General features: G+C 38.6%; 1 protein-coding gene across 4 annotated transcripts; it reads right to left on the bottom strand.

Moving 5' to 3' along the window:
* Nucleotides 1-2,428: 2,428 nt before the first annotated feature.
* On the bottom strand, nt 2,429-24,681 carry SEC22A (SEC22 homolog A, vesicle trafficking protein). Of its 4 annotated transcripts, none has more exons than XM_076342976.1 (8): nt 24,604-24,681; nt 21,441-21,672; nt 18,419-18,622; nt 16,331-16,494; nt 14,868-15,062; nt 10,028-10,146; nt 6,634-6,699; nt 2,429-3,246 (listed from the first exon to the last, which is right to left on the bottom strand). In XM_076342976.1, exons 3-8 carry the CDS (start codon nt 18,598-18,600, stop codon nt 3,046-3,048), a joined length of 927 nt encoding a protein of 308 aa, XP_076199091.1. In that variant the 5' UTR covers nt 18,601-18,622; nt 21,441-21,672; nt 24,604-24,681; the 3' UTR covers nt 2,429-3,045. The 4 variants fall into 4 exon arrangements, with proteins under 4 accessions (XP_076199091.1, XP_076199092.1, XP_076199093.1 ...); XM_076342977.1 differs by having other exon boundaries at nt 24,613-24,681; XM_076342978.1 differs by lacking the exons at nt 21,441-21,672; nt 24,604-24,681 and adding an exon at nt 19,168-19,244.
* Between the last annotated feature and the right edge of the window lie 282 nt (nt 24,682-24,963).

Below are 24,963 nucleotides of genomic sequence, written 5' to 3'. Positions count from 1 at the left end.
AAATATGCAAGGAAGAATGTGATTAAATCTCTAGAAGCTCAAATGGGGGACTCTGAGGTAATCAAACCTCAGACAGCATTATATATACCTTGTGGAAGTCAGCCAAACTTTTGGCCGTCCCTTCCTGAAAGTGAATGTAAACAGTGACACTTTATTCAAAGAAAAATATGGTATTGTGGGTGTTGGATGGACCCATTCCAACCTTAAAGAGGGCTTACTTTATAAATGCAGCATGAAGTGGGCTCTGCTTCTACTAAATCCCACAGAAAATCGAGTGACTGTGAATGGCCTTGTGCAATTCAAACTAAAATAAAGCATATTGTTCAAGAGTAGTCATCTTTCCTAAGTTATCTTCATAAGTCTAATAACTCAAGTATCTGGAAAAATCAGCAGGGAAGCACCGGCTAGTTCTCTGAATGCTGAGTTTGTACAAGCAAATGGGAAACACTGGGAATTTTCATTAAATTTTCAGCTCCAACTTGGCCTGGTGTGTCTTGTTTCTCATCTCACACAAAATTTCAGCAAGTTCTAATATTATAGTCAAACTAAAGTAATATGTTCAAAAGCCATGTTTTTAGCACCTAGTAATATCAGGTAATGAAGAACAGTCATGCTCATTAACTTTTCATTGTGAAATGGGATTTTTATCAGTGCCGTAAAAACAAGCAAACAAAACCCCAACTGTCTTCTATTACACTGAGAGTTGCATTTGTTCATTATACCTGCTAATCAGCAATTAGTTTAACGCCAGCATAACTGGAATGGAATAATGGCTCCAGATGCTACGACAAAGGAAGTTTTCATTCCTTAAAAATGCATCTTTAGGAATAGCAGGAAGGGAAGATGTCTCAGAGAAAACAAGATTCTCTGCCAACATATAAACTGAAGAAATGATGCAACAGAAAATTCTTCATGTGCATTAACAGCCCGAGTTAAAAACTAAGCAGTACTTCAGGCATTCATAATAGCTTCCCTGCCTGTCAATGGAGGTGAAGTGAAAAGATAGGTATAAGGACTCTTCTAGACTTTATAAGCAAGATAAAACCTGGTTTTATACTTAAAACATGAATAGTTATATTTTTCAATCATTGACTTTAAATGGTAAAGGACTGCTTTTCACCTTTTCTGGTGTCCAGAGTTCAGAAAGGTGCACTGAATGCTAATACAAGCAAACTTCTCAATGCTAAACAAAGGCTGTTTTCTGTTCTTCTGGATTTTTAAAATATTCATGGTGGAAACATTTCCTAAAATTCTTGTATGCTTCAATCCAGTCCTCCTCTTTATCTCTTCCCCATCTTCTGGACTCCCAAAACAAAAGCAGACCATGTTCATGAATGCATTCTTCTTCTCTGTCTCAAAGTGGGGAGGGAAGAGAATTAACTGCAAAGCACATCACCTCCAGCATCAATCTTTGAGGCTGCACACCAAGGTATCTTCAAGGTCTTGATCTCAGACATCAGTCTGAGAAACACGTTATGAAGAATATAATACATATTGCTCCCGTTCACTTTGGATTACCATTTCATTCTCTAATTCTTCTTGGTGGTATTACGCATAATTTTCTTGACTAATACCACCTATTTAAAAAGAAAAGAAAATATCTAGCTCCCTTCTTCTTGCTCACAATCTGACACTAAATAACTTACTGAAACACATAACATATTGCTATGAAGTGCACAAAGAAATTTGCCTGGAGCAACACTTCACAGCACAGCCAAGCTCTGCCAATCCCCAAATCCAACAACACAAGCAGCATGGCAACCTCCCTGCCGTTAAAGCTTGCTCCGTGAACCCTTACATTATTCCAGGTCACATATAAAAATCTATCTATATCTATCTATTTGTACATTATGAAACATCATAAATAACTGTCATATAATTGTAAAAAACCCCAGTGTAACTGATGGTGGTACTATATGGTTGCTATTCTATTTTCTGAGTGTTTGGGGTTTGCTAGTTGATTCACCAACTTCAGGAGTATACAACAGTGCTCTCAAACACAAGTCTAGACCAAGGAGGTTCTATCCCAGCACAAAAACACCCAACCCATAAAGCCAGAAGAATAAACAAGATCCCTCGTCTTTTCTTGTTTAAGCTAATCAGACTGATTTATTATTTTCCTGTCACCAGTTGTTTATCTCACGTTTGAGCTAGTTACTCATCCATTCCTAAAAGTATATAAAAAGAACAACAGTCCAACAAGTACAAGTCACTCCATTTACTCACCAATCCATTTCCTTTCAACCTTTCCAGAGTTCAAACGCAGGAAGGGTACAAAAATCCTGGGTGGCAGAACTTTTTGAATAATTACTAAAAAGAAACCCTGTCCACATAGATCACTTTCAAAGGATAATTGAAAGGAAATCATAAATGAAAAAATGTTGAAGTATTTATAGCACTAGACAGAGGGCCACAGGTGCCATAAAGCTGATCCTCAGAAACAGTTTCCAGGTTACATTTTAATTAAGAAAACATTCACATATGTCAATGTGAAACAAAACATTCCAAAATTTAGTATCTTACATATTCCAAATCTATTTTGCTAATATGCAATAGCATTATTATTATTATTATTATTATTATTATTATTATTATTATTATTATTAATTTCACCTATCCCCTACTGCCTCACAAAGGCAAAACTGATTTTGGAAGTGAAGAGCTTGCGTGATATACAGAAGACATACTCTATACATTCCTTCCATTAACTTACTTTCGAATTAAGCTTTTTTATGCCACCGGTCAAATTCCCCAAACTTGATGTCCCTACATACATTTCACTGCATGGATATGACCCATTTTCCTCCTCTAGTCCCGTATTCTTTTTCTGTCCTTCTTTTTAAAAAAAAAAAAAAAAAAGTTTAACCATCAAGTGAAAAATGTCCACAGGCATCTTACATTGCTTTATTTTAAAATTAGAAAAAAAAAAAAACCAAAACAAAACCAAATCCCATCCAGACAGCTTCTTCTTTTGGAGAACAGCTTTACATTCCTGAGAGTGAATAACTGTTGGAACAAGACTGCCTCTAAATGTTCCAGGACTTGTCAGACATTGTAATCAGGGGACTTTCCCTGTGGTTGTCGCAGTCGAATTTGTAAGGTACAAAATGCTCCCACAGTCACATGAAAGAACAGCTGCCACAGGTTGCGCAGTTCATAGAGATACATGTTACACAGGCAAATTAACCCAAAAGTCAGGAAGGATTTGGCATTCCTCCAGCCCGTGTAGTATACAAACAGGTAACACTGTCAGGAAATGAAAAAGAAATCAGATTACCACATGGAAAATAACTTCCACTGAAGAAACACTATCTGGTCATTGAGAAATTACAAATCCAAAACAAGTAAAAGTGTAAATCAACATGTAAGAACAGTACCAATTTAGCAGTCATGGAAGGGTGAAAAGTACCTGACACCAATACAAGGTTACATTTTGCTTCCATCAAACCCTCTTTGAGAACAATTCTCTCATAATAATTGATTACAACCTGCAATAAAGAGTGGCCCATGACAAAGGAATCCTGGCAATCTCTGGTCAAAATAGACTCTATTCCACCCGAGCAATGGAGAAGGAAATAGAGCCACTGTTAAGACTTCTTCAGGCAAAGCAATGGGAAGGACAGGGAAAAGACAGGGCCCTGCAGCCGGGAATACTCAGCACAAGGCAATCCCCCAGATACCAGTGCCCAGTGTCCTGCTAGGGTTAATGCAGAGGACTAACTGGTAGATGCGGAGAGGTCCACAAATACCCACTGCCCTTCTTCAGCTGGTGCAAGATGGATCACATTCGGAGAGAAATACACAACTTCTCTACTGCAATTCTACCACATTCTGCACGCTGTGGTGTAACACAGAATGTCAGGACTGCCCACAGTTCCCTACTCTGCCTTCTTCCTACTGCAACTGGAAATCCGTACAAGTCTCTCGCCACAGTTTTCATCTCCAAAAGGACATAGCTTTTACGTAGACATTATTTTTACTTCTGCTATTGTTCAACCTACTTCCTTGACTTCTACAAAAAAAATTGCTTGCCCCCCCTCTGGACTCTAGCCATTTCTGTCTGCTGAAGAAAGTTTTTGCTGTGCTTCGAGGTAGATAACAACATCACTTGGGCTTACTTCGTATTCCAAATCTGTTCCCAGTGGATATATAACCACGCTCACACAAATTTTTTAACAGCATCCATCATCAGATTATCTAAGTGTCATTTCTGTTCTTCTCGGGCATTTGCCACGTTTTATCAGCCAGAGAAACTCTACTTTAAATTTTTTTCATTCTTCACGTTCCTCAAAAAAGCGCCAAAGCATTGTACGTTTGCAACTGAACAATGCAATTTATTGAGGTTACTTTATATTCTATTCGAAACTCAACCACTTTCTTGTAAAGCATGCATGGCTGAGATTAACAAAACTACTTGTAATTTCTGGATATCTAAATATCTTCAGAGATGTGAGCACTGACAGTATCAGTAAGATTTCTATGTCCTTCCTCCAAAGCAAAGTAAAACTAGAGATAAGTAATCCGCATGTTTCAGAATCTAGATGGAATTCCTCTGAACCTGCTTGGCCATTACGAGCAGAGCAAATGCAACCGACTTGTGCTGACAGTTTTACAAATCATATCTAAAAGAGCAATTACTTGGTACTAGTATCTCAGCAATAAGAATTCAGATAATTTTCTAGCATTGTCGCCTCCACTGACAACGTATGAAGAAGCGTAACTGCTTCCAAGATAAAAATAAGTCAGGATATGCTTCATCAAAATGATTAATAAATATGAAGTGTTTAAAAAACAAAAATACTACAGAAGTTTAAAAAATGATACTGCAACATGATGTTGAACGACTGTGAATTTTACTGAAGATCTGTTTTAAATGAATTCTGAGGCTTATCTTTTCATTAATCTAGGTTTGAGATGCTAGAAGATTTGCCACTTACAAAACAGACCACCAGTCAAAAGGCCAAAACACTGTGGTTTTAACACCTTACTATAACAAGTGCTGTTATGAAATTCCCGAGGGGTTTTTTCCTTCTATTAAAGGGAAGTGTTAGCATGGCAATTAGTGAGCATGCTTTTATGTACAAGGCTCCTCTGCTACTTCAGAGAAGATTTTGATTTTCGATTTTTTTTTTTTTTTAATAAATGTTAAGAAATGCCTGCACACCTAGGTTACAAACATTTTCTTGGAAACTAGAAAGAGAAACACACTGCTACGTTGTTATTAACTGAACAAGACAATGCAGCATTATGGATGCCTTGTGGGTGAATGACAATGAAATGTGCTGTCATTTAACACACGGAATTAATCTCCCGAACTCCTAAGTGTGGCAAAAGAACATCAGAACATGCCAGAGGACTCTTAGTTCTGAAAACTGACCAATTACATATTGTAGGAATGACACCAGAAGGCGCAGAACAAGAGTCTCAACAGATATATTTTGAATATTAAGAAAAAGCCTACATTCCAAGCTGCATGGATTCCTTCTTTAAAACAGCTCTATTCAAGTCAGACAGTGGGGGAAAGACATATGTCCTTATGTCTCAATGCACAGACATGAATACTTTATAAAGAATAAGGTTTCTAATTTGGGAGAGGAGGGAAGAACGTGTATTTTTCACACAAAAAAAGAATGGAGGAGCTCCACCCTATCTGATATGGAACAGATTGTTGGCATGGAAAATTAACACCAATCTGAAGAATTATTTAAGGCAGAAGCTGATGAAAAGTCAACAAGTGATGAACACCACAAGTTGTACCGTGACATTTTGCTAGAGACAAGTTATAGAGAATGGAGACTACAGGTAACCTGGACAAAAGGCTGACTGATAGAAAGGCTGATTTTAAAGGAAAATCCTGAGATTTCATTTTATGGTCTGACACTGTAGTCAACATTGGCACATGGAAACAAGTAGAAACTGCATACTCCACAAGTGCAAGAGATTAGAAGTCAAAAGAATTATAATAACAGCAATTGAGCATGACAGACATTATAGTCATAGCTAAACGTAACAGCAGTGTCACTGAATGACAAATGCCAATGGGCACCAGAATACCTTGCTACAAATTATATAGGAAAGTCAAATTCAGATGCACAAATGGAAAACCTACAGACATGAAATGCAACGTGAAATATCAGACAGGAGGAGGAAAACATAGTGGAAAGTGGCTGAAAGCTTTGAAAAGGAAGGAGATGCACGATAATGTACAAAGTGAGGAAAATTCTGGGGTGTAGTGCCTAGGTATTACTGTATTTACTTCAAATCTTCCCAAAGGAAAGAAGCAGTAAGGCATTTGTTCAGATGGCTAAGTTTACTTGAACTATGAAACTACTACTTTAAGGAACTTATATAACCTCCACTGCTTGTGACTTCAGAGATAAATTGTAAGCTCCAGACAGAAAAGTACACCAAACCTCTTAATCAACTAACTGGAGAAAAATGCAAGCAAACAGAAGCTCTTTGTATCAATCTACTGTATGACAGTTTACGATTAATGAAATAAAACAGAGCAGAAATTATTTTTATAATCGCCCTATTCAAGTATCTGGGACATTTAAGAAAACATGATGACATTTATGCATGACTGGGTAATGTTTCTAAACTCTAGTGAATTATGCAAGCAGAAGAACATACCTGGTACAAACAGGCTGCTGTTCCAAGAAAAAATGCAATAACATAGCTGAAATCTTCACCTTCATTCTGTGAAAATAAAACAAAAAGCCATGTTTTACAATGTTGCTGTGAAATACCAGGTATTTACAGTATGAAACTTATTCATTATTGTATGTTAAAATAGTCTCGCATTGAGATTTATAATAATTCCTACACTACGCTAAACCAAAAGAGTTAGCACTAATCATTGCTTACTTATATGTCTGGAAAAAAACCACCGTGATCTGGAATCTGACCAAAACGTTTATTCACAACGGACAACTAACGCTGAGATTTTCAAAAGCCTTAAAGAAAGTCCAGCTCTAACACTGGATACTTACCTTCTCCAGATGCCTTCGAAAATTCAAGTCTAAACACTGGTAACCAATATCAACTTTGTAGAATTGTGCCTTCCTCCAGCTTCACAAAATGGAAAAGAGATAAAAGGAAAAGACACAAACTGACCACTAGGGTGTGGTAAAATCCTACAGAGAGTAAGGCAGGCAGCTCCGCATTCACGGCAGTGAGAACAAACAAAAGCACATTAATTTATCAGGGAGAGATTATTGGAAAATTTAAGTTTTCTTGAAGGATGTGCTGGTTTTGGCTAGGATAGAGATAATTTTCTTCACAGTAACTAGTATGGGGTTATGTTTTGGATTTGTGCTGGAAACAGCGTTGATAACAGAGGGATGTTTTCGTTACTGCTGAGCAGTGCTTACACAGAGTCAAAGCCTTTTCTGCTTCTCACCCCACCCCACCAGCGAGTAGGCTGGGGGGGCACAAGAAGCTGGGAGGGGACACGGCCGGGACAGCTGACCCCAGCTGACCAGAGGGATAGTCCACACCATATGACGTCATGCTCAGCACATAAAGCTGGGGAAGAAGAAGGAAGGGGGGGATGTTCGGAGTGATGGCGCTTGTCTTCCCAAGTAACCATTACACGTGATGGAGCCCTGCGTTCCTGGAGATGGCTGAACACCTGCCTGCCGATGGGAAGGAGTGAAAGAATTCCTTGTTTTGCTTTGCTTGCGCGCACAGCTTTTGCTTTACCTATTAAACAGTCTTTATCTCAAAGTTTTCTCACTTTCTCACGAGTTTTCTCACTTTTACCCTTCCAATTCTCTCTCCCATCCCACTGGGGGGGAGTGAGCGAGTGGCTGTGTGGTGCTTAGTTGCCGGCTGAAGTTAAACCACAACAAAGGAAAAGATGGAAAAATTTACTTGAAGTGATAGATCTTTCCACTATGTGTTTAAAAAGAGAAAAAAAAAAATTTCTTCTAACTTATTCAAACGGGTTGTTATAGTTTCTATAGAGCTGAGCAGAATAAATTTACATGCTCAGTGATTATTCTAACTGCATTTCCAACAAACATCTGCGACAATCAAAAACTTTCCCATGAAAACAATGGGTACTTATGCAAATGTTCTTCCTTGAATGTGAATTTCATTTTGAGAAGAAGGTGTTCCATTCGGAACCACAACTTGTTTCTGCTCAGAGCATGTTCAGTGTGAAGCATTTGCATCTACAGTGTTGACTAGGGAAAAGTTTGTACGTCTGCACATAAAACTGACCTACACAATGCAGTACAATCCTAAACCGTATGTAAATCTTGGCCTTGGTGCCACTGCGTATTTGCTGGAGTATAGCTACAGATCTTTAACAGAGTTTTGCTAACACCCAAATAAAAACACTGACTATAAAGGAAACACTAATTCAGAGAGAAGCTTTTGAATGACTTCTCAGAAGAAGTTCCATTAATCACATTTTGGATTATTTCTCCCTAAACCTTGTGGATTTTTCCATAATAAAGTAAACTAAGAGAAATTTTAATGGATTTTTAGTGTGCCTTATTTGTCAGAAATTAAAAAGTATCTTCCATCTGTACTGCCATCTATTACCTCCAGATGCAATATCATCTAGAATAAAATTAATTGGCTGGCCTATCATCGTTTAAATAAGTTAATCTAACATTGGCATTCCTTTTTAAAAAATCAGCTGCGTAAAGGTAACAAAACAAGTTCTAGAAACATTACACTAAGCGGTAGAAATCTGTTCAGTACTATTTGTACTACAGCGTACTTTAAATTCATTCCTATTTATGAACTAAGAGAATTGTGCATAACACAGAAAAATCTAATTAGGGATAAAGTAGAGATGTATGTTCACTATTTCATTCTTGTTTTTTCTTTAAAAAACAAACCAAAAACAACTGAAAAGAAGGACCTAGCATGGAACACTTTCATTAACCCTGTTCATCTATTCATTAGTCTTCAGGAAATGCTGAGACCTCAAACATTACTGCTTTATTAAATCTGTACATATATTAATAATTATGTAAGACAACTGGAATACAGGTCATCTTCTTTACATTACTTCCCTAAACAATCCATTAGGTATCAAAAGCATTGCAGTTATAAAGTCCAGATATATGTTTGAATAAAAAGATTATTATCTATTAGCCAAGCAGGGGGATTCCCATTTTCTTTCAGAAAACTTCCCCGGGGGTTTTTAGTTTCTACCTCCATCACCCCAACAGTAGAACCATTTAACGTTACGTAAGTCTTTTTTTTTGTGGTAACACACATGAACTTTCTGTGCGTGCTTGCAAGCACTACCAGCATATTCGCTTGAATTGCTTGAAATCATTAACCGCTGTTATTTTCATTGTAGCAACGAGAATACAACTAGCACAAGAAATGGAATAGAAAGAAACTGAAAGGCTATAGGGAGGGTCAGAGCAGAGAGTTCACGTAAACAAATAAATGTTTGTTGGGGAGGTTGTTTGGTGAGGAGGGTGTTGTTGTTTTGAGGGGGGGGGCGGGGAGAGTTAGAAGAAATCAATTGACAGTTTCCCTTACATTGATCCTTTCAGCACACAAAGAGAAATAAGCATCCTACTTAAGAAGGTTTATTAAAAACAAACAAAAACTAAAAACAGTTTCTAAAAAACAATTTTACAAAACCTGCTCTGTGGACCTTTCAAAAAAATTGGCCAGATTTTCAAAGCCGTTCATCATTTCTCTCAAGTGTTTTTAAAAAAAATCTATTAAAATTAAATGTCTCATATCCTGGCATAAATTTAGAAAACAGAACATTATGTTCACATACTCACTGCTACCAAGGTACCTAGGGAAGGAGTTGGCCACCCACCTTCTACTGCTTTTGAAACTCACAGCCTCAATGAATGCATCACACTCAAGGAGGATGCACAGATCACAAACAATATAGGTTTCATAAACAGAGGTCTGACCTCACAAACAATATTTCTGAAAATAAAACTGGCAAGACTTAGTTCATACAGCAAGCATCTTCTAATGTGATATTATGATTGCTATGATGCATAATTCTCAAATTCATAAACATGTACAATACCTGGAGAAGACTTTCTATGGCATGAAAGCCACGAATTAAATTCAAAGCCCCACATAACAGACTAAGTACAAATGAGACAATCCCTGGCAGAGTCACAGGTTCCAGACGTTGATGAGGAGCTGCAAAGCAAAAGATCAAAAAAAGATATCACAGGTTAAAGCAATGTCTTTAGAAATTTAGTAGAATAGTAATCTCATTTTTCAGTGGCTTCTAGCTCAAGAAGAAATCACTGAAGCAAACCACAAGATGTCAATCTTTTTTTCTAAAAAGAAGAAACATTTTAAGTATTTCAACACAAGGTTTAACAAAAAGTATGCTTTCCTTCAATTCGCATATAGAATTGTCTTACTATATTTCATCTTTAACTCAATACATTCAGTTTATTCAGTATGGTACTGAAAGCTGCTCAAATATGCCAGTGAATCAATGGCAAATGATGCATTTGCTAGTGAAATTTGTCCACAATTAGTATCCAGCTAGTAAGTCACATACTTAAGAGCTCCTCTCACAACCTCCACTTTTTTTTTTAACACTAATGCATTAGCAGAGCTATTGAGACTGATTTAGCTTGTTCGCTGAATGGAACGCTATGAGGCAAAGCTATTACAGTCCCCTACCTTAAAAAATACAGCGAGTGCTACCAAAGACACAAGTAAAAAGACAGCTCTGAAACTAAGCTAGTATCTATATTACAACCTTACACAGACCTTCCAGACAGTGCTTAGAAGTCTCTTACAAAACACATTAAAATTAAAACACACTTTCTTTCCATGCACATCCACTCTTTCGGGCTTAGCTAGGGTCACAAGTACATAACAGTTGTGTATGTTCCTCATTATCGCCCCTTTCCATAATTAATAACAGAAAGCAAATATGAAAAAACAATGCAAAACTCTTAACAGTCTAGGCAACGCTGGGAAAACAGGACTACTGAGCCATACTTAAATCATTCTGTTCAAATCAACGAAGTGTAAAGATGTGAACAATGAGGTTAATGAACTGTAATATTAATAGAGAGAGGGGTGTCAATCCTGGTTGTTTGCATTGCACAGATCCAGGAAAAAGGCTTTCCAAACAGTTTATGAAGTTACAGGACCTAAAGAAAAAAAATGACAAAAGCTATTTCACGTTGATAAGCAGACAGGGCTGTGTAATTATGAGTGTGTGATAACTTAAAAATAAAACACAAAATTAGTTAACTCATTTGTGCTGAATTTAACAGAGTAATCAGGTTTTTTTTTTAAACAAAAGCATAACCCATGTTTAACTTTCAGAGCTTATTGCTTTTCTAACCATAGTCCGTATCAGAGGAACACTACCAGCAATCTCTCAGTTAAGGTTAGATACAGTATTTGCATACCAAACCATTCTTTTTCAGTCACTCGTAACTGCTTGTTTTGTTTTGGGTTTTTTAAACCATCTCGTCTACAGAGCGGCAAAAAGCTGAAGGTGTATGCGACTGGTTTTAGCCAAAAGTCATTGCATTTCACTAACTGGTGGATAAAATTAGTTCACTGCTCTCCATGCACAGCTCTCCAGGCAATCTCATTTTCCCCATGTATCAGGGTAACTTTAAAACGTCATGTGTTAAACCAGTATTTAAAACACCTCTTTGAGAACCATGAGGGGAAAAGTAAAGAGTCGTGTCAGCTAAATCAAGACAGTCTATGAAGGATAATAAAACAGTGACTTTTCTCTCTTATTAAGATATGAAAACAAACCCAAAAACTTTAAAGGGCATTGCATAACGCTACTGATGTCATTAAAGTCTCCAGGGCTTAATAAATCTTAGTGTTACAATCAAAGCAACAAGAGCCATTTAAATACAAAAAAAAAAAAAAATAAAGGCAAAACCAGAGAATGAAGGAGGAGCGTCAGAGAAGGCAGGGTAAAGGACAGCTGACCTTGAGTCAGTACATCCATAAATCTTAGAGAGATTATAATTGCCATATAAAAAACTCTCTAATACAAGCCAAGGATCAAATAAAGCACACATTCTGAATTAAAATGTTGAAATTTAAATAAAAAAATAGGAAATTTGCACAACATGAGAAACTGCACTTCTTGTAAGGACGCTTATTTAAAAATAAAAATAAAAAAAAAAATCAAGTACACCATCAGGCAAAAAGTAACTTTGATTTGAGAACTGTTCCTTCATTGAAAAAAAGCTCAGAAAACAGTAAATTTATCCTAACGAAAAAAATACCTAAAACATCACACATCAGCATGTTGTCACCCTATTTCTAATGCCTGCCAACACCTACATTCAGCTTTGAAGCAGAATTCTATTCATAATCTGCGCACTTTCTGCTTCACACATTAATAATTACCCCTATTTCTCACTACACGGCACAACTTTCGCTAAAGGAATAGGGCTGCTATTTTCAATTACTTTAACAATATAAGAGGCCTAGACACTAGACCTTGGATACATATCCAATTACAAGTATAAGCAAGTATCAGACAATGCTTCATCAGCATAGCCAAAACTAACGCATCAAATTCTGCTATTCTGTGTAACAAAACAAGATTTGCGTCTACCTAACTTCCTACTTCTGCGTGCTATCCAACTTGATTTAACATACTTAATTCACTTGTAGCAAGTCATTTTTTTTAACAGGACAGCATATTCAGGAAATTACACTAGGCAAACCACATCTTTTTGTGAGAATTTGTCCTTAGAGCAAAGGAGGAACTTTGAAGTCTAGCCAACTGAGTGGGTAGCAAACATCCAGAGAAAGTTCTTTTCAAGGGTGGAGAGAAGCGATGAATGTAAAGAATTACAAAACTATTAGCAGACTTTTTAAAAAAGACACTGTTATTCAACAGCATCTAAAATTCGAAGAGCTGAAGAAGGAGCAAAGTGCAAACCTCTCAATGTACAGCCCTTTGATGGTGAGTTTCTATAGCAATTCAAGGAAGGAAACGGGTAACTGAACAGAGAGATCTATGGAATTCAGAGGAAGAAGAAAGTTAAAAGTAACTAAAAGAGGGAAAAAAAACAGAAGAAAGTCGACATGGAAAGAAAAGAGGACAACGGAACTGTTTCTGTAGGACAAGTTGTGGAGAGGTAGGTGAAAAAAAATTGGATGATCATCTGCCAATTATTGTTTAATTCTACTTTATAGTAAAAAGGGAAATGGTCCTTACACATTTTAATTTAGGGCCATATGATCTTCCAACACTTTTACTCAGAAAAGTGGTAAAAAGCTCATTTCCCACTACATGGAAAACTTCAAAAATACAGTCAATTTTGACACAGGCCAAATTCTCTCATGCTTATTGTTTTTTCTTTTTCCAATTGCAGGAAGTTTGAATCTAGACAATTTTCAGAGTTAACCAGTTGCCACTTCTGCCACCATAACCTCTTCCACAAGCCAGGATTACACTAGAACATTAAGAGGTAACAATGATGTAAGCATCAAAAGTGGCAAAAGAATGGTATCACAGCATTACACACCTTTAAAAACAGCCCACACATATAAGCAGTAGATGATTAAAGGTATGTACAGTGCTGCTTAAAAGATCCCACTCTTCCAAACAATTTAAACATCTTCACACTTTTCCTTTATTAATTTTCCAGAATCTATCTCTAATACTGTTAAATTGCAAACACAGAGATTGTCAGCTATTTCTACACTGCCTCATAGCACCTAGAATTCTCAGGATCAGGCCCCAGCAGTACAAATAGGGCACCCTAGCAATTTTGTTTGTTTCTCATCTTCAGTAGAAAGTAGTTTTCCATCTTCTAGAGGAATCCTTACGAGTAAGTAAAGTAATTAGGATAATATACTGGCAAAGAGATCCTACTAATATATATATAAAAACTGAACAAAATTAAGCTGATGTCTTATATCACAGAACTGTAGGAAGTGTTTAGATTTATGATTGCAATTTTTCCCGACACTGTAAAGTGAACGGCATTGGTGTACGTCTGCCCAGGATAACTAGCCTTATAGACAGAGGTACTTTTGGGAAAAAAAGGGAAGATATTAACTAATTAAAATCAACACTTCCTTTTATTCTATTTATGATTTTGCTTCACTAAACTTGGAAGACTGAAATCAGATTATGTCAGTTTCACGTGCGGAGTCCACGTATTAGTGCAAGGACTTTGCGAGTTTTAAGTTTTCTGTCCTGCTGGGAAACATCTAAAGGTGGGCCTCAAACTGATTCAGAGCATTCACTCAATAGCACAAACCTTTAACCCGGTTCAACCATACAACTCCGTATTTACCTCCTACCCGAAATAAATGAAGTATTAAAAAATTCATGACTACTTAAATGAATGTGGCAAGTATACACAAAATTGCTACTATTAACACCGTACACAAGGCACTTATTTTAGAGAGTACATCTTTTAGCCAGCACAGCTCTTTGGATTTTCACCATCACAGATGCTTCCTAAAGTGATGTTTCTCCCTCCAGCTGCTCTAACTCCTGACACTATGCTCTTAGCTTATGTCATCATTGGGTCTTACTGGGCAGAAATAATAAAAATTTTCATAAATCTTAATAGGTCAGGAAAAGAAAGAAGATCATCTTGTTAAGTGCTCATCTTCATTTGCTTATTTTCATGCAGATTTTTTTTTTTCCTTCAATAAAGCAGTCCATTGAATAGACCCGTTTCTCTCTCTTGGTGCCTTGGGAAGATACGCACTTTGAGCAGAGGACAAAACAGACATCTAAACTAAAATACACGTAAGGTCATGGCAGCTTTATGCTTTAAGAACATCAGGGTGAAAAAGGTTTTTTTAAAGAAAAAAAAAACCCAAAGATTAATTCTACTGCCCTGCATCTGTCTTATTTAAGGATACAAAAACAAAAGGCTGAAACTTACCTGCAGATATCTTACCAGTACCCTTATATTCCGCCACAGATAAATGTGCGAACCCATTAGCTGAACCAAGTTCTGACATGGAAATTTGATAAGGTGGTCTCAGTTTGATTTCTGTCTGCATGTCAGCAAGATTCATCTTTGTTGACAAAGAACGTGTGTTGTTATATCTCTGTTTGGTCCTCTGAATGAAATTATCTGTGTAAAATTTAAAATTAAAAGGTATATCCTTATGGACTTTTGTAAATGAAATAATCCAAGACCATGCAGCTTTATGTACTACATACTTCACAAACTGAAATATATTGTTTGAAATGCTTGTATTTATCTTGGATTTTTAATACTATTTCTGTTTTGTGACTAATATATCATGGGCTGTTTAATTCTGCAGTAAAAAAAATTCAAGCTCTAGAAATCTAATTACTTAATAACTGTGAATAAACTAATGACTTTTCACTGCATGAGACTGAATGCATTGCTAATACAACGGATTTACTGCTCTTATTCTAGCTTTTCCATTAGTTTAGTAAATATCCTTCTGAAAAAATTAACTCCTGCATTCAAGTATAAACTTACTTGAGTGTGAAACGTGCTTGCAAAATATTCAAGTGAAGAAAATTAATGCCATATTATACAGATATAAAGACTGTAATAGACCTACATTCTAACTTAACAACTAGTAGAACAAAGAACGCATGGGGGGAGGGGGGGGAAGAGCATTCATAGAAATCTTCATAAGGAAGACAACAATGTTATACAGAAATTGTTAAAAATTGCCTGACTCAATTATAGACAGGAATTAACCAACTGGAATATCTTCCCCCATATTTCTGAAACTGCAGTTCTTTTTGCTCTAATGCGTTTTATAAGAATATTTAAAATAACTGCCTAACATATAGTATTAAAGCAACAGATACTAATGGAATCCATAACAGCTGTAATCTGGTATATATAAGATTAGTTGTATATGGAGCTTGCATGACAGAAAATTAAATGCTTTGCTATTATCATGACAAATAAAAATCTCTCCCTTTCATGTACTGAACAAAAATTACAGCACAGCTAAGAGCAAACATGAAATTGCAATCTTTTACTTGAGAAATTTATGAAGCTCAATGCCTTTACAGGTTAAGTATTTCAACAGGTATGAAGTCAAACAACTCCTAGTATTATTAACTAGAAGATGAACTCCAGATTTGGTCACACAAGGCTTAAACCAAAACCTACTGGCATGAACAGAAAGATTATAAACAAGTTTGGATAAAACACTAGTAGCCTAATTTAATGCCCACAGAAGTATTTCTTTATTGACTCTAACGGGAGTTAAATCAGATTCCAAATCCACCTGAAATACAGCTATAAACTGCCTTGGACATTTTTGTTTTGTGTGCCTTAAGTTGCACATTTATTTAAATACTCATTTGTCTTAGTGTGAGAATCAAGGAAAAAAAAAGTCAGATCCTTACCAAACTCTATAAAACAGTACGGTCTGACAGCGGTATTTGTCTTCATCATATTGTAGGTAGTGATGAACTCTTTCTGAAGCTCATCCAGGAAGCAGAAAGCCAGGACGCTGGGATAATTTTCAGTGCACAACATCATATAGCTTACTCCCAGGGAACTTATAAAGCTGTAATTGAGAAAATAAATTCAAAATTTCAAATTTAAACCCAGGTAACTCGCTGCTTTGCTAGTCTGATCTCAATTCTATAATCAGAAAAGCAAAAACTGCTCAGGGGTAGCAAAGGAATTAATGTTTACTGAAAAGTCCAACACTATTCTAGAAGAAAAACAATTTACTTTTAGGCAATGTTTTATTTTAGCACCACATTGTACAATCATACGAGAAGCTGTGTTATACATATGTGTGTGTGTATACATATGTACATACTCTGACATACATGGAACAGAAAAATAACATAAAGCTTTTGGGATACAGAAACACAGCAGGTTTGTCCCGTAATAGCTTTTCATTCATCTCAAATGCAGAATATGTGATCTGGTGCATCCCAAAAATGCAAAAAATTATCTTCAGATTCGGGGGGGGGGCAGTCGGTTCTTTCTAAAATATGTGAGGAAATAAAACTGTTCCGTAGAATACAGGATTCATCATTCTTCAAAGATGGTTGCAAGGATGACCAGAGATGGCAAATAAGAAATTAGAAAGGGACAGTTTTCAATATACATATTCCTATTGCATTTAGGCAATTCATTAAATAGAGTTCACGTTTTCATGATACATTCAAATTTCTTCAAAATCTTGATGGATAACTTACACTATTAAAAGTAATCAAAGACAAAAGTAATAAAAAACATCCTGACTAAGCCTTATGTCTCCTTCTTAAAAGTTTCTTTTAAGCTGATCAGTTTACAAGCCAACTACAGCTGAGGTTTTAAAAAAACATCGACTGGAAAAATTTAGTCCATGCTGGGCCTAATCCTGAGAAATGCTGGAAATTCACATATACCAATGGGAGATGGAGAAGGCTGAGCACTTCCTAGGATCATGCAGGTGGTATACTTTCCACCACTGTAACTTCTACATGTTTGCTAGGGGTTAGGATGAAATTACTCACCTCATTTAAAATAGCAATCTAAATTAGAATCAGAATTTAGCTCAGCTAAAGTGCAACTGAGTTACCAACTATGCATCGGTGCACCTAGTTACCAATACTAAGGAGAAAGGTCACATATAAAGCAAAATTCTGAGTAAACAATAGATTCAAAGAATTATTTCACGATAATCCAAGTTTCACGCTGCAAACGGGAAAAAAGAGCATCTTCTGAATTATTACTTAATCAGTGTTGTCATGCAGGTACACTATCAAATTGACTAGCTCAAAAAATTTAGGAGTAGTTATTTAAAAAAAAAAATTAAAGCACAAAAGCGTGAAGAGAAAACAAAAAGCACTGTTGTGAAAGTGCTGGATGGAGCAGTAGGATAGGTAGGCTCCTTTCAACCATTCAAGACTTCACTACACACTGCCTTCACACTAGAAGGATCATTCCCACCCTTCCCACTCCCTCACTCCCTGTGTGTCATATGAAATAATTATTGAGTTATGCTTGGTTTTTAGGGCATGTTTCCTCTGAAGTCAACAGAAATCCTGAAGGTACAATAAAAGGGCCTAACTCCATAACATGCTAACCACAAGATTTCAGAAATACTGGGTTATGAATGTATTTGGGTACTTTTTTAAATTTGTGTAGACTAAAAAGAGAAAACAAATGAATACTAGTTGAACTAGCATGACGAAGAACAAGTCTGGTCATTTTCATGTAAGAAACAACCTTGAAATTTAAAGAAATATTTCTAGTAGGTCAAGGACTTTGATATTTATAAAAATACTGTCTATTTCAAACTAGAACTTACACGACTGTTTGAATAGGTTTCAAATCTTTCTACAATTTCTCAATTTTAAATTTCTGATACATAAATACTGCCAAGAACTAATCTTAATTTGATTAATCATTTCTAATGTGAACTGTTAACTTTTTAACTAACAGACAGACACAACCCAGGATGTCACAAATATATAAAAGAGAAGTCTTACTTTATATTATACTGCCCAGTTTTCAGAGTACATCTATCAGGAAGCTGAGAAAGTTTCTTTGAGAGCATTTTAAAATATTTTCTACATTCTTGCATTCCCGTGCTCTGGTCATAATCAGTAGATGCAGACAGTGGGAGTCCATCCCTCACACGGACCACAGAGGCAGATAAAATCATAGACATTGCCAACAGAGTTAGCGACAACCTACAACAAAACACAAATCAGGAGGAATCAGAATTAAGGTAAAAGCAAAAACAACAGAGTCAGCTGTGATTAATCAAACTTCCCAAGCTGTATGCTGGGCTCAGGCTTAAAATGGGACACAGGGAAGATTTTCAACTATAACTCAGATTAGAGTCCTAACTGAATAGGACCTACTAGTCTACGTGAACCACAAAGCAGCAGCACATCTGACATCAATGTCACATTTTCAAATATTTTTTATCTGAACTGCCATAAATCCTCACCTAGAGATACCTGTGGAGATTGAAACACTATTACTTAGCCTTAGTACTACTGTAGGACTTGCACCCTTCAAGCTGTGAGTCGTCTTGTTTAGTGAGACAATTACAGTCTAAACAAACAAGAACAATAGCTGGAGAGGAAGAATGTGTACTGTAAAGATATGCCAGATGGAAACGTGATCCAGGTCTTGATCAAACAATAATATTAATGTGCTGTCATGAAACTGTGTTACTGAGTACATGCTTAAGTACCCTGACAAACAGAGACTTACACAACTTACGTACTATCAAATAGGAAATCAAGGATCAGGACAGCAAGGAATATAATCCAGCTCTCCCAACTCACAACGGAATTTCTTAAACATATGTCTTTTTTTCTTATCTGCGTCTCCATTTTCTTTAAATCTGCAAAAAGTGTCTATCAGTATTACACAGGTACTGAGCAGGCTGAAATGGTGCTTGCAAAGCCTACATGCTTTTACAGTATTTAATTTTCAAAGCATAATAATTAAAGCTTTGTGGAATACAGTCACTTAAAAAAGTTGTGTATTTAAACGTTTCTCAATCAGAAGGAGAACATTTATAGCAGGCATTTAACAGTATAAACACATAGCCTGCAGAGTCTTTCAAGACTGAAGACACATTTTTAAAACCTTCAAGTTCTTCAAACCTTACGTTAAATCAAAACATCCAAAAGTTTAGCAGGACAAGCATTAAAAGAAGGATTACTTATCTGCTAAGTATCAGTACACAAATTTGTCCTCTTAGCAGTGGGTGAACTGCTAGAATTTATATGAAGCCAAAAGCAAACACTTCCTCAACTCTTAACACCGCTCTGCAGACTCCTACCATATACTACACTTATCACTTAAGAGATTATGAAAAAAATAGATTTTTGCCTCCCTCAGATGATGCTACTCAAGTTCCATACAGTCACATACTGCAAAAGAAAATGTATTTCTGAATACAGCTGAAATATGCTTTCGTGTGCAATACTGACATGTTTACAGCACCTTTCAAACTATGACATTAAGGGTGCTTTACAAGCCTTAGCAACTGAAGGACTGTATTCTGAAAAGTTAGGAATCCAAATTTTCCCAAAATAGCACTGCCTCTTCTTAAGAGAGAGGAAATAGTTATTTTTTCCCTGAACTCTCACCTCCCCTATTTCCCACTACCCAAAGGTTATATATACATCAGGATACTTATTGAATAACAAATATTCAGGTTTTTCAAAGGTCAACTCCTGTCCTGGGAGTTGGGACAGGCTGGGATAGAGTTAAGTTTCTTCATAGTAGCTGGTATAGTGCTGTGTTTTGGATTTAGGATGAGAATAATGTTGATAACACAGGGATGTTTTCGTTACTGCTGAGCAGTGCTTACACAGAGTCAAGGCCTTTTCTGCTTCTCACCCCACCCCACCAGCGAGTAGGCTGGGGGGGCACAAGAAGCTGGGAGGGGACACGGCCGGGACAGCTGACCCCAGCTGACCAGAGGGATAGTCCACACCATATGACGTCATGCTCAGCATATAAAGCTGGGGAAGAAGAAGGAAGGGGGGGATGTTCGGAGTGATGGCGCTTGTCTTCCCAAGTAACCATTACGCGTGATGGAGCCCTGCGTTCCTGGAGATGGCTGAACACCTGCCTGCCGATGGGAAGGAGTGAAAGAATTCCTTGTTTTGCTTTGCTTGCACGCACAGCTTTTGCTTTACCTATTAAACGGTCTTTATCTCAACCCACGAGTTTTCTCACTTTTACCCTTCCGATTCCCTCCCCCATCCCACTGGGGGGGAGTGAACGAGCAGCTGTGTGGTGCTTAGTTGCCGGCTGGGGTTAAACCACGACAAATCCTCAGAGAGAAAGAGGCATATAATAATGAAAACATTGAAAATGTGTTGTAATTTTCAGTTTAAGACATTCAGCTTCATCAGCAGTCAAACTTCAACCTGCTTTGAGATGGATCACATTAGCTAAACAACTTCTAAATTAATACCCTCGTATTTTACTTGTACAGCATATCAGACTTTCACCAAATTCATAACAGCAGCGGAAGCCACTGTTGCCTGTAGTCTGCTGAATACCTCTGGGCTTTTATCAGGTATGCTTGTTATTTCAGCACTTAACTATAGAATTCCCTACTGTACAAAGTGCTTTGATCAGCTGGACACAAAAATAGAAAACAAAACAACTTTAGGACTTGCTCTAGATTAGCTTGCTGGAGTGAAGCATTCTAGAAAATAAACCTGCGGTGCTAGAAACTTTTACCTATCTCTATGGGATATCTCTATGGGTTCATGCACGTGCTCCCAGCAGGACAATTCACATGGAAGGCACACGGCACCCGTTTTCTTAACTATGCTGCTAACCGTAAAACCATGGCAGCAGCTCAAGAGCATGATAAAATTGCACAGGAGCTTTAAATTGTAATGGTTCTCCAACAATAACCACCTCTACCACTTGGAACTCAATCCTGAAAGGGACTTCTGGGAGCTGTATCAATAAAACATAAGAACAATGATGTGACAGCAAAGTTTAAAATTCCCCTCATTAACTTACTTGCACAAAATGTAATTTCATGGATATGCATTTCCTCTGATGAAGCAAATAACTTCATTAGCACCTAACGTGAAGAAAGGAACATAGCTCCATGTCCTGTTTTAGGAAAAGGTAGTGAATAGGACAGCACTGCAGGAGAAACTCAGAATCCTGTAGCCAGCTCTCAGAAGGAAAAATATTGTTCTGTTCACTTTTCAAATGATCTTGATGGTTAAAGTTCATGTTGAGCTATCTGATGAGATAGGAACAAACAGAAAAAGTTAATAAATGTATTTACTGGCTAACAATATTCTTCAGCTCTTTTTGTGAGGGCGTGCTTATTGGAAAGGCCTGAACACACCCCAGGGAGATTACTCAAAAGGTACTCAAGTAAAAAGAAAACTAGAATAATAGAAGTATCAAAATGTTTCTGTGTTCTTTAAGTGAAGTTGAGGAAGTCCCATCACTTCAGCCCTTTAAAATGGGAAAATATGTTATCTGTCTGCACAGTACACAAGTAACTCAGGGTAACACAACCTTTGACTCTGAATCCCATCATTCACTTCACACACTAAGTTTAATTAATCTATAATCGCCTCTGATCAGAAACCTGAACACTTCAGGAACATAATATAACACAACCACAGCTGTATTTCCAAAGCATTAAGATTTTCAATATTCAGTCTAACAATAGTTGCTTTATTCCTACAACTAAGGACAAAGAATATAAATATCACTAACAACAGCATGTATGCATGGACAACAGACAAAGCAAAGGATAAAGACCCCTTTAGAGATATTCTTTCAATTTTTATGTCTATTCTATATGTAAATAAATATTTGCATAGATCTAGAACAAAAACAGTTACTTTCTTCAAGACTCTAAAGAGATGTGTAACACACATTCTGTAACAACATTCAGCCTTACTTGAAAATGTATTAATATAGAAAAAAAAGTTTACTAAATCTTCAAAATGAAAGAGCTACTTTACTCAGCTCTCAAAACAGTAAGGCTCTACAGAAGGAGCCAAGTGGTAAATCTGATATAGACATATAGGTAGAGAGTGAAGAAAGAACATGGTTTCTTCACAAAACATGCAGTTAGCCAGTGGAACTGCGTGGCACAGGATGTTGTTGATGCTAAAATGTTATGTGAATTCAAGAGGCAACTGGAAAAGTTCACAGAAAAACTACAAGGGTTATTAAAACTAAAACACTACCCTTTGCTCAGGGAGATTCTGACCCCCAAACGATGACCAACAGGGAGAGTACACTATGGAAGCATGACTCTATGCTTGCGCTGTTCTTACGTTCCCTGTGTGCGTCTACTTCTGGCCCATCTTTATTGATTTCCCCTTACACCGACGCTACACAGTCCTCCCTGCAAATGAGGGCTGGGGGAACTCATGGAAAAGAGGAACATGGAGAAAGCTGGCCACAGACAGGTAAGAGTCAACTGAAATGGTCATTCCTCTGTTACTCCACCCTCCCTAAAGCTGTCCAATTTTCCATATGCATGTCAACCTCCACGGCTTTCACAAATAGGAATTATCACATGTGGCTTCAGTTCCATTTCCTCCCATGAGCGCGAAATCTCAGATGATGGAAACCAGAGCCTGTTTTACTCTACTTTTTTTTTTTTAAGACAGATTCAATTACCATCTCGTTTATTTTTGTGTTATGGTGGTACTTGATCCTGAGGCAGCATCTAGAAAAGTCCTAGAAAGTGGTATATGTTCCAGTCTTTTGTAACGAGTTGGTCTTCCAGCTTGTGATCTGACAGTTACTGTTTTATACCTATCTGACATTTTCTCATAACTTTTTTTACAAGTGTTTGAAAGTGACCTGTGAATATGGTTTGCTCAGGATACTTCAATTTTTTAAAAACAGTCTAGCTTCACAGAAATTGGAAGATTCTAAGTAGATCTAGTATAACGGCAAGCCTATCCTCCTGCACCTGTGAGCCTTCAGCATCAACTTAATCAAGGCATTTCTTGCCAGGATGTCTGCCTCTCATGATAACCTTCCATAAAATATAAAATTGGGAAGTGGGTGCAAGCTGCACACCTACTTTACGCAGAATGAAGATACAGTTTCTGTGTTTACTTCATGTGTACGTAATAGTGTTGGACAATTTATTCTCCCCACTTTTGAGGGTTGTGACAGCCGCATTATGCGGGCAGGAGTCTTAATTTTTCCACTCTACAGCATACTTCAGGAATCCGCGTTACAAACTAAAGCACTACAGAGGACGCAACAAATAAAGCCACTCTGAGATCATCAGGTATGATCAGACAAGGAAATAATCCTAAACCACTAGCCCATATGATCCTTGCCATAAAGCAGAGGAAAAAGAGACCTCGGAAACAGAATCAAGATTCTAAAAACTAAGGGAACGGAACAAGCTGCATCCCAAAGTTTGGGAACTTGACCCTTTCACCTACCACCTACTTATACGGCAGCTTCGACACGATCATTTGCACTATTTGCAATGGCAGCCAGAGCAGGAAGAGGTAATGTAGTTGCTGACTTAAACAGGTTCGCACCGCTTTAGATTGCAAACCTTTACACAAAACCGTTGATGCCTGCACAGCCAGCCAGGAGAGCGGCAGATCCCCGCTACAACGGGCTTCTGCTACGAAACGACATTTACGAAGAGGCCTGAGCTGCCATCGACGGCCCCCTGCACCTGACCTGCCCGCTGGACCCAGCGCTCGCTGCCAGGAGCAAACCTCGAGTGACAAAAGCTGGAGGCAGCCGGTGCCGGGGGAAGCGCCGGCACCCCTCTCTCGTCCCGGCTGATCAGCAAACGCAGACGACCCTGCGGCTCCAGCGGCCGGGCTGCCACCCTCTAGCGCACGCCAGCCCCCGGCAGGGCGGCGGCCCGGAAGGCGGAGAAACCGGTGACAAGCCGCTTCGCTTCGCAGGACCAGACCCGCGCCCGCACCGGCAGCCCTGCCGTGCCCCGGCAGCCCCCCGCCCCGGGCCCGCAGCCGAAAGGGGAAGGCAAGCGGCAACCGAGACCCCGGCCCGGGGAGACCGGGCAGACGCAGGGCCCTGTGGCAGCACCTTCCCGTCCCTCGCCCTCCCTCACGCCGGCGGGCCCCGGGCAGCGGGCGGGCCCCGGGCGGCGGGTAGGCCGCGTCGCCTGGCAACGGCACCGCGGGGGAGGGGCTCGAGCTACCTGGCTCACCGGAGCGGAGCAGCGGCAGCACCGGCGCGCGGCCACGGCGGCCGCCTCCCGCCGGGCATTGTGGGTACCGTCCACGTCTGCCCCGCGCCCCCCCCCCGCCGGCGGGGGAGCGCCCCTCACGTGACGCGGACGCGGACACACCATTGCTCCGCGGGCAGCGCGGGGCGGGGCCGGGGCGTCGCCATGGCGACACGGCGGGGCCGGGCCTGCCCTGCCCTGCCCTGCCCTGCCCTGAGAGGGCTCCGCGCCCGGGCCGCGGCGCCGAGCTGGGAGCTCTCCCTCGGGGGGGCTCTTAGGCGCAGCCGGCGGGGGCCCTCGAGGCTGCGGGGCGGCCCCGGCGCTGCGTCTGAG

This window comes from Aptenodytes patagonicus, chromosome 6, assembly GCF_965638725.1.
Source record: "Aptenodytes patagonicus chromosome 6, bAptPat1.pri.cur, whole genome shotgun sequence".
NCBI lineage: Eukaryota > Metazoa > Chordata > Aves > Sphenisciformes > Spheniscidae > Aptenodytes > Aptenodytes patagonicus.
Note: the sequence above shows the minus strand (reverse complement) of the source record. Positions and strands in the feature narration are given on the sequence as shown.